The sequence below is a fragment of the Eublepharis macularius genome, chromosome 9 (genome assembly GCF_028583425.1).
Source record: "Eublepharis macularius isolate TG4126 chromosome 9, MPM_Emac_v1.0, whole genome shotgun sequence".
NCBI classification, from domain to species: domain Eukaryota; kingdom Metazoa; phylum Chordata; class Lepidosauria; order Squamata; family Eublepharidae; genus Eublepharis; species Eublepharis macularius.
In genome coordinates this window covers 26,832,722-26,845,520 of record NC_072798.1, presented here as the reverse complement: position 1 = coordinate 26,845,520, position 12,799 = coordinate 26,832,722, and the positions used below count along the sequence as shown (strand labels likewise).

The 12,799-nt window shown below is 43.7% G+C and overlaps 2 protein-coding genes across 4 annotated transcripts in view; one reads left to right on the top strand and one right to left on the bottom strand.

Moving 5' to 3' along the window:
• AGK (acylglycerol kinase) overlaps positions 1–6,316 on the top strand; it is a 55,569-nt gene extending 49,253 nt beyond the window's left edge. Inside the window, exons 14-15 of one of the 2 annotated variants that reach the window (XM_054988124.1) lie at positions 3,993–4,077; positions 5,589–6,316. In XM_054988124.1, coding sequence (XP_054844099.1) covers positions 3,993–4,077; positions 5,589–5,723 — 220 coding nt within the window. In that variant the 3' untranslated portion in view covers positions 5,724–6,316. The remainder of the gene's footprint in view (positions 1–3,992; positions 4,078–5,588) is intronic. The other variant, XM_054988123.1, reaches the window with a different exon arrangement.
• A 396-nt stretch (positions 6,317–6,712) lies between these two features.
• Positions 6,713–12,799, bottom strand: part of DENND11 (DENN domain containing 11) — a 34,739-nt gene continuing 28,652 nt past the window's right edge. For both annotated transcript variants that reach the window (XM_054988121.1, XM_054988122.1), the window contains one exon: positions 6,713–12,692. In XM_054988121.1, the coding sequence (XP_054844096.1) occupies positions 12,497–12,692 (196 nt within the window). In that variant the 3' untranslated portion in view covers positions 6,713–12,496. The remainder of the gene's footprint in view (positions 12,693–12,799) is intronic.

Here is a 12,799-nt window from a genome sequence, read left to right as displayed (position 1 = left end):
CACGGGATTGCACTGTCGGCCTCTCTTCTCCACGATGGAGTATATAAGATCTTTGCCTCCCTGAATGGGTGAGGGGATGAATGATCATGTCCTAAAACACATTAGCTTGAAAGTAAGTTGCATTGATCTTAGCAAAACGGACTTCCAAACAAGTATGCTTAGCATTAATTATTAAGGTTGCAGTTGAGTGTTAAAAGAACTAGGCAGCTCAAGGAATTTGTAATGCATTTTAATTTAGACTGAGTTTGTTTCACGATCCAAGCCAAATTCTTGAACCTACCATGGTTCCTTCCCACTGCAGTTGATCCGTAGCTTTCTCTTCTCATTTGTCGACTGCTAATACACTAGATTCTTTGGCAAAGATCAGCCATCTCTACTTTGGGCTCCATTTTGGACTGTTCGGAGGCTAGTCTGATAGTACATTTCCAGTGTTTCTTTACTTGTGAATGTCCAAACTGTTGTAAACTCAGCTGTAGATAATGTAGTTTTGATGGCTAGCTAGAGATAGCACTGCTTATACTTGGTTCTGTCCAATACTCCAGATATTGATTCATTCTGAATTCTTTCTGGGGGCCTTTTTCTTCCCCATAATTTGTTCAGTCTGTCCTTCACTGGAAGTGATAGGTTCCAGGCTCTTAGCTCTCATATGCAGCTCCAGTATTTACTGGAGAAGTTAAAACAATCCAATTGTTAGTTTAAAAGTACCAAATAGTCTTATTAATCCAAATAACGTGTGTGCAGATATGATATCTTGAACTGTTAAATGGTACAATTAAAGCTGAAATTGCTGAGTAACTGAGAAAAGCTGTTCATTCATCACCATCTGCCTCCACCTCATTTATTTATTTAAAACATTTATATGCCACCTTTACACCCAAAATAGGATCCCCAAGGCAGCAAACAACAAATATTAAAATGTTTTAAACATTAACATTTTAAATGCGTGTATAAATTCAGTAAAAACAAAAAGACATGCAAAATACACTTGCAAAAACCAGGGAGGAGGCCAATAAGAGTTTCCTTAGAGGTATGCCAAACGAAACAAAGAAGTCTTCATTTGCTAGCAGAAGACAGTGATAGAGGGAGACAGGTGAATTTCCCTGGGGAGGTCATTCCAAAGTTTTGGCACCATGACCAAAAAGGCCGTTTCTCAGGTAGCCACCTGTCTAGCCTAAGATGGAAGGAGCACCCAATGCAAGGCCTCCAAAGATGACTGGTACGGATGGGTGGGTTTAGATTGGAGAAGGTGGTTCTTAAGGTATGCTGGTCTCGAGTTGTATATGGCTTTAAAGATCAATACCAGTGCCTTGAATTTGGACTAGAAGCAAATTGTAGATGGAACAGGACTGGAGTGATATGGTCCCTACAACCCACTCCAGTCAACACACTGGCCACACCATTCTGTACCAGTTGCAGGTTGTGGACAGTCTTCAAGGGCAGCCCCACATAGATTGAATTGCAGTAATCTAGATAGTAACTGGACATGCACCACGATGGCAAGATCTTTTCCCCTCAGGAAGGGCTGCAGCTGACTCAGCAGCCAGAGCTCTTGAAGGGCACCCCTGGCCATCACTGCCACCTGTTTATCAAAATCAGTAACTGCCCATACATGTACATTCTTTGTAGTGGCCCCCACCTTATGGAATGGCTTTAGGAGGGCGCTCATTCTCTTAGCTTTCTGTGAACAATGCAAAATGGAATTATTCAGGAAGACTTTTTTTTACAGAGATAGGAGGGCTGTATTGTCGGGAAGTGGTTTCAAAGAGATGTGTTGGTAAAGGGATAGTGACTGTATACAACTATGTACTATCTGTTACTCTAAGGATGATCCTACTTGGTAGCTTCAGTGTTGTTTAATATGTCCGGTTTAGAATCCCTTATGCTCTGTTTTAGCATTGTTTCAGCTCTATTGGATCTCCGCTTGTTTTTAAACCTCTGCAAATTTGCATTTGGGTACCCTATTGCAGTTTGTTGAATGTCTCTGCTGTTTTATTGACTCACACTTCATAATCTGCCTTGAGTCTAAGTGAGGACTATAAATAACGTAAGTAAATAAATAAATAAAACAGTAGGCCTGGGTCCAGCAGCTCCTCCAGGTGACAAACCTGCTTTTTTAGGGGGAGTGCGACTCCATCCAGAACAGGAGATATCCCCCATTCCTGGGCTGAACCTTCCTCCCACCAGTAGCACTTCTGTTTTATTGGGGTTAAGTTTCAGCTTGTTAGCGCTCATCCATCCCAAAAATTTTCTCCAAGCTCGTATTCGCAGGTTCTACAGCCTCCTTGATATCTGCTGGAAGTCTTGAGATAGAGCTGAGTGTCATCCTCATATTGTTGGCAACTCAACCCAGATCTCCAGATGACCTCTCCCACTGGCATTAAGTAGATGTTAAAAAGCATGGGGGACAAAACAGAACTTTTTGGCAAGAAGCCAAGGGACAGAGCAACAGTCCCCCCAGCACCCCATTCTGAAACCTTCCTTCAAGTAGGACTGAAACCACTGCAAAACAGTGCCTCCTGGTTCCAGCCCTGAAAGGCAGTACAGAAGGACTGATCAATAGTATCAAAAGTTGCTAAGAGGTCAAGGAGAATTAACTGGGTTGTACTCCTCTGTTATGTCCCGGGACAGGGCATACACCAGGGCAACCAAGGCCTTTTCAGTCATTTGACCAGATTGGAATAGCTCCAAAAGATCTGCTTCATTCAGGAATCCCTAAAGTTGCCCAGCTACTATTCATTTAATCACCTTGGTCAGGAATGGTACATTTGAGACTGGATGGTAGTTATTCAAGTCTCCTGGGCCTAGAGTAGGTTTAAATAAGAGTGGATGCACCACTGCTCGCTTTAAGGCAAGAGTGACCACCCCCTCTCTCAGGGAGGCATTTTCTGACTTCCAGATCTGGTCCACCAGCTCTGCTCCCTGCAGATTTAAGCAGCCAGGAGGGGCCAAGGTCATATAAGCAGATGGTAGGTCTCAAATTTCTGATAATCCTGTCCACATTCCAGCTTGGTCAAGCTGAAAGGTATCCTACCCAATTGGACAAATTAGCACCATCCGATCTTGTCACTGCTAATGTAGAGTCCAAGTTGGAATGGATGTGAGAGATTTTATCCACAAAGTGTTGGCAAAGTGATTGCAGATGGCTGCAAAACGGTCCACCTTCTGTAGGCCAGAACCCACTTGGAAGAGTTCCACAAGTTTACACTATGGGGATGTGAAGGTAGCGAAGAAATATGTTTCTTTGCTACCATTACTGCCACAGAGTAGGCTTTAAAATGAGCTCTATCCTGTGTTGTCAGATTTGGCCCAAGCCCTTCACTGCCGTCTCCTGTGTTTTCATCATCCACAGCTCCTTAGTAAACCAAGGGGCAGCCTGGGCTCTTAGACAGGAGAGAGGGCACCTAGGAGCAATTGTGCCAATTGCCGAGTTGATTCCTCATTCGAGATCAACCAGTGTAACAACTTTCCCTTCTTCCTTCCCCTCACCTCTGCTTTTTAGCATCTCTCTGAGTTTGAGGCTACTTCACCAGTTACCTTTTTTATGACAGAGCCTAATCTGTGGGTAAAGTCTATGTATTTTGGTTTTATGTATTGAACAGAGGTATATCCTAATTAACCTTTCCTACATAATCAGGCATTTGGTGAACGTTCTGATGATTGCACTGCCATTGTGTCTATTCTTAAAGCAATTTCCTGGTGCACCACTGTTGATCTTGTGCCTCCTATTCATTTAGCAGCAAGGTTCCGTCTGATGCTGCTCTCGCTCAAAGACCTTTGGGAAGGGTTTATCACCTTGAGTGTTTGGGATTGTTAGAAACAGCATCTGTTTCTCAAATTCCTCTAGAATGGTAGCTTTTGGGTGTGGCCTACGTATTTCTTTTAGGAGAAAAGATGCAAAGTCATCCCACAGCCTGTCTGCTGTGTTGGTTCTTGTGTGTGTGTTTTTAAGAATTCTTGTCAATTCTTATTCTTTGCTGTTATATTTTGAACAGAAGTCAAAAGATGCAGGATCCTCACTTATGTCCAGAAGGAAGCCAGTGTCTTCAGGCCAGCAGGTGTATCTTACAGTTTCCAGAGGTGAGAAGTCAAAAGTAAAAACAGAAAGGCTTAGTTTCAGTGTCGGTGTCTTACAGGTAATGCACACAGGTGATGGCACACAGATTTGGGTCACGTTTCCCACCAGGGGAAGGAGAGCTGGCCTTCAGGAGAAACTTTGTTCAGTGTAAAGAGGCAATCCCGTTTTCTCTCTCTAGGGCCAAAGTGAAGGATCTGAGAGACCCAGGATCAAATCCCCAGTCTGCCATTGAAGGTTACTGGGTGACCTTGGGCCAGTCATACACTCAGTCTAACCTTCCTTACAGGGTTGTTGTAAGGATAAAATGGAGGAGCACATTATACACTGCTGTGGCTCCCCATTGGGGAGAAAGTAGGGTATAAATGAAGTAAATAAATGTATTAGCAGTATGTGGCAACCTAAAGGTTTGTTGGCTGCTATTTGCTGATCCTGGGTAGGACTATGAAAACCACATGCGAGCGAATTGTACTAAATCCCATTCATGTGATGGGAAGCTGCAGTTTGCAGTTCTAACTGCTTATGCTTACTGGAATAGATGCCTGAATCATCCTCACACATGTGCCATTTCCTTTCCATGTTAAAAAAAAAAATCATGTTGGAACCAGCCCTTAAAACTTGGTAGTGACAAACTGCTCTTCAATTCCTGAGGCATCCAGTGTCTTTCTCTACTTATTGTATATTTAACTCTTCTTATTGCATGCTTTTAAATGTAGTAGGGGGCATTCTTATAGCAAAGATGCAACTTGCAAACATTTCACGGTTTGTGTGGCAAGCTGGATACTCATTTTTGTGTGGTCAGTGAATTAGACATAGTCATGGAGGCATCAATGGCTTTTGGCCATAATGGCTAAATGGAACTTCCGTGTGCAGTAAACTACTAATACAAGTTGCTGGTGGCAGGGGGTGGCTGTTGCCCCTTGCCCTGCTCTTTTGAGCTTCTGCCGAGTATCTCGTCACTATAGGAAAGATGCTGGACTTCGTGGATTATTGGTCTGAATCAAAAGGCTTAAAGGGATGGGAAAGCCACCCACTGCTTCTTGGACAGAATGCCTGATAAAGTTGCTCGTCCATTTGTGGTACATATGCAAAAAGAGCAGCAAAGGAACAAAGACGAGCATGAAACCGATGCTTTTGAGGGATACAATGCCCCCTTCCCTGGGTCATAAAAACTAATTTTTGCATAGGCATAACAGCACACGGCTTGAAAGGGCACTCTCCTTCAGCTTGCAAATAATTATACAGGGGAGAGTATGCCACTGGGAAGCAGAAAAAATGGTGCATGCAGAAGAACTGGTGTATCTAAAAAGGCATGTGACAAGGGAACATGTTGAAGGAGATTCTGAGCAGAGAGGGATCACCCAATACGAGGCATGGCTATCATTTTCTTTTGTCCTGGTATATAACCACGTGGGGGGGGGGGGAAGGAACTGGTCAAACTTGTCTGTAAGCAGCAAATCTGGGTTAGTTTTCCTGTTATAACCAGTTACAGCAAATGCTTGCTTTCTCTCTCCAGGATACAGAAGGCTTCTTGGCTATAGACAGCGAGGAGTATGAAGTGATGCCCGTGGAAGTGAGGCTGTTACCCAGGAAGCTACGGTTCTTCTGTGATTCCAGGAAAAAGGAGCAAATGCTTCAAAGTGCATCATAACCAGAGCAGATATCTCTTGTTACCATCTCAAAGGATTTTTTTGAACAGTGGAAGTACTCAAATTCTAAGCAAGAGCTGAAAGCAGTTGAGGTCTGTGCATGAGTTTGTGTAACCAAGTATCAGGCTTTCAGATTGTCTTAAGAACAGCAGAAGGCAGAGATCAGCAATGACCATAGCAGAATAGAAGGCAGGTGCAAGAATAATACTTGGAGAATTGACTACCCAGTACTGTTACAAGAGAGGGATGTTTTTAATGAAAGTGCTATTTGGACTTGTTGGTATTGCATAGTATTTTTTTCAGCAAGTTAAATCACACCTTTGTTTTCTTTGCTATTTGCATATTTGAAATGCATGCACTCCAAGCTATGTGACTTCCTGAAAAGTGCACATTCCTGGGGCTACATCATAGTGATGCATATTTTTGTCTAAACAGAGTGAAGTACAAAGCCCTATTAGGCCAGCAGTATGTCTAGCCAGGTTTTGCCTACTGTGTTTGGTTGTGGAGAGGTGTCTTGCGACCCTGCCATCTGAGATTCATTTAATGAGAGCTGAAATAAAGCTAGGACTTCACGCATACAAAGTCCATATACTACTGTTGATTTCTTCCATAAAAGATAATGGCTTTAGCCACACACAAGCACTATCTCTAACTGTTGCAACATACCTACCATGAAGGGTCCATGTAGCTACTCCTATAATTACTATAAGAATTACCACTACCTTAAGAAAAATTCCTGATTAAGCCACCCTCCAGATCACACTAAGACCAAAGCATTGCATTTTAAATTAACAGACTGCATCTTGTATCTCACTGCATGTTAAAAAATTGCATCTTTGTCCTGTAAAGATAAAAAGTAGGCTCAGAATAATACACAAAACGAAAAAATGGCAGTTGTGTTAAAAGTGAATTTTAATAGGGTAAAAAAGATCATTATTTACAGAAGTCTTCCTTGGGATCCACAGAAGTACACAAACTTGGTTGCTTTTTCTCTTACTGAGAACCGACAGATATCACAGGAACAATTTATATATCAATAAAGGAAAGTGCTCAGTCACAGCTTAGTGAGAAGAGTCTTGCTGCTGGTCAAATCATATTTATTCTTACTTGGGACATGAACTGGTCTTAAGCAGGCATGTTAGAATGACCACAGTCTTAACAACTTTTATCAGATTGGCTGAAAACTGCAGCACCAACTGAGGAAATGCCACTCTTGACCATTATAAAACAAGCCCTTTATCAGTTTTTTTTCCCCTCTCCTATTGGGCAAGGAGAAAAAAAGAAACCATTCAGACTTACACTCAACATTTATTCTGTTAATGTGGCCTCCTTTATTAGAATCACTGGAACAAGCTCTTATCCAGTGTCAGAGAAGGCCAGAATAGTGAGAGCTAGCTACCCTTTTCTGTATCATAAGAGGCTGCTGGTCAGAAATACTCACTAGTTCCATAAAAAACTCGTCTGGATTCTCTTGTAAGAGTCAAGAAGTCATCAGTGGCAGCTATTCCTTTTTTGTGTTTTGTCTAGTTCACCCATGTGCATTCATCACTCGATGGCTTGCAGGTGTGACCACAGACTTACAGAATTTCCCTGCTGTCCCCTCAAAGCAATCTGCTTTTCACAATAATAGGTTCCACACATTCGGATGCCAATGATCAAGCGATTTCCATGTACTGTGGGAACCATCCTATTGACACAAATTGCGCTTGCTAAAAAAAGAACAGCAAATGAAGCATTAATTCTTAGGGGTCTTACAGGCATCAAAGCAGACATAGGGATTATACAGAAACCTATTGGTTAGTTTAAATATTCCTATAGGAAGCAGGAGGGAATCTTTGGTGCCAAAATGATAGCCCATCTAGACGCAGGCAAGCTAATTTCTTATTTATAAAATGCAATGCAAAACACAACTATTTTCCTTTCAATAGTTAGCATTTACATATCAAACTAATGTGCAGCAATGGGAGCATCTTTGATTCATCACAACCTTCCCTCAGCCCAGAGAGGGGAGCGTTGGATGTACAGAACACAGAGGACAGCACAGTTACATTTGCAAGGGGCAGCAGTTTGCCTATAAAATAACATTTCCAGGGTTTGACTTGGGCACAGTACCCAAGACTGCTGTTACTCCTTTCTTTCAAGACACCTACCATTACAGTAAAAAGGCAAGAATTTTATCAGGCCTGTGGCTCAAGAATTACCTTTAATTTTTAAGCAGTTTTCCAGCCCTGGAAAGTACAAAGAGGGATCATCAGCTCTGCTCCATGAAATATTGTGTGTGGGGGGGGGGGGCACGGCAGAGTATGTGGAACAAGTAAATTGCAATTTTCCTGAACTCTGCAGCGAAAGGGATTTCTGTTAACACTGAGCAAGGACATGGTACACTGATTCAGAGGCACAGCTTAAAGACGCAGTCATTTCAATTTCACTATGAAACGGTTTTTCTTTTTTAACCCAAGCAAGGTCCTGTAGCAAGATTCCCTGGCATCACCAGGCTTTAGGAGCCAATGCACTTCTTTCAAAGTTTTTCTGCCCCTTCCGTTCTGTGAACTGCCCTCGTTTAACTCTAGCAGGCACCAGAAAGCAGCAGGAGAGGAAGCATCTGCTGCCTTTTTAAAGCTAAACAGGGAGGAATGTACAATTTATATCTGTACAAATTAAATTGTAAAAAGGGTAGGAGGCCACAAAATTTTTTAATAGGGGGATAAAGGCTCTCATGCACCAATGTAAACAGCAAAACAAAACAGCACCATAAGACTGTGTGTCATCTCCACACCAGTTCCTTCAGGGTCAGGTTTAACAGCACCCTACTGACATGCACATATTAAGCAGTTAACCTCTATCTGGCATAATAAAAATGTCACCTGCCAGATCTCTGTGCATGTGAAGCTCCTGTTAAAGGAAGAGTACCATTTTCCGTTTAACAGAGAAGTTGCCAGATTTATCTACTTTTACACAGTTCTCTCTTTCTCCAATCAACTCTCTCATAATGCTTTATTTCCAAAACTTTTAATTCCACAGGCATATGGGCAATGCCATCCACATGAATACATCTGTCACCCAGGTAACCAACTGTGCCTGCAGCATCCCTTCTACATCCTGTTGAGGGGAGGGGGATCTATAGAGGCCCTGGATTTTCACTACTACGAGCATGTCAGAAGGACAGTATTGACAGTAGGTTAGGGTACTGGACTCGGGAGAGCCAAATTCAAATCTCTAGCCAGAGCCGAACCAGACAGTGCTGGGAAACTCTATTCTCAGGCATGCAGGGGAGGGGACAAATTTAAACTGCGTATCACAGGAGGGAGGGCTGATTTGTATATGTAAGTTCATTCCAATAGGGCAAGTCGTGGCTCCCTGAGATCGTTTCAGGTTGAGAAAATGGCATGGGGGAAGACATTAATCCCCATGCCATGCCATTGTCCTGATCAGAATCAAGGGCTCTTTGCCTGAGAATTAGAACTTAGTTTTAAAAATTGCTGGAGCCTTCAGGCATGACCCTCAGCTGTGATGCTCACTCAATGACCTTGGACCAGTCATTCTCTGTCAGCTTAATCTACCTTACAGGGTTGTTGGGAGGAAAAAATTAATGAGGACCTTGTATGCTACTTCTCTGGAGGAATGGCATTCCTTAAGTGAAAGACATTCGAAGACTTCCAGGACCCAAAAATGCAACTTAATTTTTTTCAGAAAACAGGCAAATCTAACTAAGACCTGTCTGTTTCAGCAAGATTTGAGTTTTTTGAGAGTCAAGGCTCCTTTCAGAGAAATCTTGTTGGTCTCTAAGGTGCTACTAGACTCGAAACCAGGGGTACCTACCTGGAACGCTCCATTTCAGGAATCCATGCTGGTGGACAGCAAGAGGAGCAACTCTTGCAGCTGACAATGTAAACAGCTGGATAAAGAAGCGGAAAAGAATTTTCACTTACTAGCTTTCCTTATATAAAAGAAATCCTTAGTGCACTGGGAGACTCCTCCCGGCTGAACATCTAGAAATGAGGTAGGAGGGAAGGGTTATAGAGATGGAAGGGACAAGCCTCTCCCATACAGTAAAATAAGAATATGGCCCAGAAATGGATCCTTTAATTGCATCCAACCTATTATGAACATGTTCACATATATTTAAAAATGCTTAGTACTCTCTTCAAAGAGTAAGAGTGGAACACAGCAGAATTCCAGGAGAAGGTAGTCTATATTCAAAGCAGTAAAAGCGAGACAGGAAAAAGGAATATCCCTGACAAGGAAAGCAGCTGGGGACTAAAGTACTACTACGCCAAAGGAACACATTCCTGAAAAGACCTGCCTCTGCAGAGTCCCGTTGCTGTCTGGGAGAAATGGCTGAGAGATGCCTGATGGGACTCCAAATATCCACTAGCTGAATGAAGGCAGGTCAAGGGCAGAATTTGCATGGTGCTGATTGGCAGCTAACTACTCAGAGGAGCCCTCTTTTGAGTTTTAGCAAGGGCTAGCACAGTGTTCGCTCTGCCAGTTGACACTCCTTCCGCATGAGCCTCAACAGAGAGCCTGGCGAGAGTTTATCCACCTTATATGCTAAAAGTGACACAGCCTTCAGGCTTAAACGTATCTTACATTTTCTTTGTGTATTTCACAGGACCAGATGTGTACTGAGATGCAGCTGTTCCTCAGGGCCTCTAGGTTAGGAAAATGGCGCTGTGCGGGGGCACTTAAGTACCCTTTCTCTGCATGCCACAGTCCTGATATGAATTGGCCCACAAATGCTTGGGAATTCCCCGCATGGAACTCACAATGCATTTTGATTGTGCAGACCTGGAGAGGACATGACGAAAGTGTGACCTGTATTTAAGCTCTCTGATGCTACTGATGCATTTGATGATGGGGAAAAGAGGTCTTTTGCGTCTCAAATCATGAAGAAGGATGTGCTCCAAAAAGGTGCTGTGGTGATTCTTCCTTGGGATCAGGGCCTAGGCTGGAGGCCAAACCGAACCTTTCCAGCAGCCTATCCCCAGCATATTATCAGAGGGGCTGAATTTAATGCAACAGAGCGGACATGCAGGCCTGGTCTCATCTGCAATAGCCAGCTAAAGAAACGGGCTAAACTTTCAGTGGCGTTACTTAGGCACACAGCTAGATCCTAGGACACCTGACAGCAAGCAGAAGGCACTGAAGCGGCTACACCAAAACAAGTCACAAAGAAGCAACCAAGATTGGCAACTGTCTGCAATGCAAGTTAAGCCAGATCTAAACCTAAAAGCTGTTTTGAAGAGGCAGAACTCTGCAGGTCTGAATGGGCTCCCGTGTACAGCAAACCCAATGTTTCCTACAAATGCTTTTTGTCAGGGATGTGCAAAAGGCTCACTGTTGTCTACAGCCCTTCTAAGCTATGCTCAGTCCTTTTGCTGTAGGGTAGCAGAACGCCTGCAGGGGGAGCAGTTGCCACCCCCTTAGTGCAATTTCAGTACAATCCCACTATTGACTCTCTAGCTGTTCAGCTACAAGGTAACATCAAAAGATTCCTGGGGAGAGCACCAAATGCTGTCCCCCTGCCACTGGGTAATGAACTGCCTTGTACAGGAAGAGGCACATGAAGCTGCATTATACTGAGTCAGACCACTGGTCTATCAAGGTCAGTATAGTCTACTCTGACTGGCAGCTACTCTCCAAGGCCTCGGGCAGAAGTGTCCACATCAACTACCCATTTCTGTTAACTGAAGATACCAGGGATTGAACCTGGAGCTTTCTGCATGCAAAGGCTCTACCCACTGAGCCACGGCCAAAGCAGGAACAGATACCAAGATGGGAACAGGGGCCATTGCCACTACAGCTATGTCTCAAGAAGAAACTCCTCCAGACAGGCGATGGTGAAGAGAACTGCGTTCTATAGCTGCAGATGGTCCATACAGTTTCTGCACGGCACACAGGCACGGTCAATATCGCTGGCTGCAAACGGGATCACTTGTAATTGGGCCTTTTTCGGATGGTAGTTGTGAGATGTTTACCGTGGCTGAAACAGGACTAACTCTAAGCAGGATCTGCCAACAGGAACAATATGGTGGGAAGGGATGGGCTATCAATTTCTTCCTATTGTTCAGCCTCAAAAAGAAAGGGCTGCCCAAGGTCTATTGTTTTACTGGCACCGGACGTGAGAGAATAAACCATCCTATACTGTTCCCCCTGACTTGGAGAAAGAGAGAGGCCCACTGGATGCCACAGAAAAATCTTAACCTCGCAGGCCAACCATAATTCAAGTGGAAACTCCATACAGGTAGAGTGCAGGTGTCCTAACATGCATAAGTTACAACTGCAGTGATGGGATGTAAGATTCAGAGACTGCTACTACCCGTTTGGATGGGGTGTTGCCAGCAGGTAAGACACAAAGGCTCAAAGCAGCATAACGTTTCACATTGGTCCCCAAGAGAAAAAAGTGCTTTGCTCAGCTACTCATCCCCAGATCCTGTTTGGATCTCAGAACCACTAGCACAAGGTCCATTTGGGGGCAAGGAAGGTGGAAGGTAATGAAGCTCAATACAGGCCTTCCAGAACTCAAAAGTGGGAGGCCTGAGCAGTCTATCCTGGAAAAGAGAAATCACCTTCTTGCTTGGGATGCCTGAAAATTAAAAAAAAGTTAATTGGACAAAAATTATAAATAACACTTTCTGTAGAGCGTTCTCTTAAATAAAAGGCAATCCCTTCAAGATGTGAGTCACGGCAAATCCCAGCCAGGCTGCATGGCCACTTCCTGCAGTCCGCAAGAGGCTGCTGCCATCCCATCTCCCTTGCATATTGTCCTCTCTCCTCAAGTGCAGCAAGGGTTATCGATGACGAGCATGACATCAATGCCATAGACTTCCAGCAGGTCCATGAGGAAGCTACGGTCTCCCTGTGGGTCCAAGCCCATTCCTCGGGCGTGGTCAGCTGTCAAGGTCTTGTCTTGACTGGCTGACACCTCCATCAAGGTCTGAAAAATCCGGTTGTTCTGCTCCATGAAAAACCTACAGAAATAACATGAAATGCAATTACACGAGGCCCCAAAGAATCCCACTTCCCAAAGTCATTGATAGTAACCTTTTACTTGGAAAGGTAACCTACAGTCTAGGAG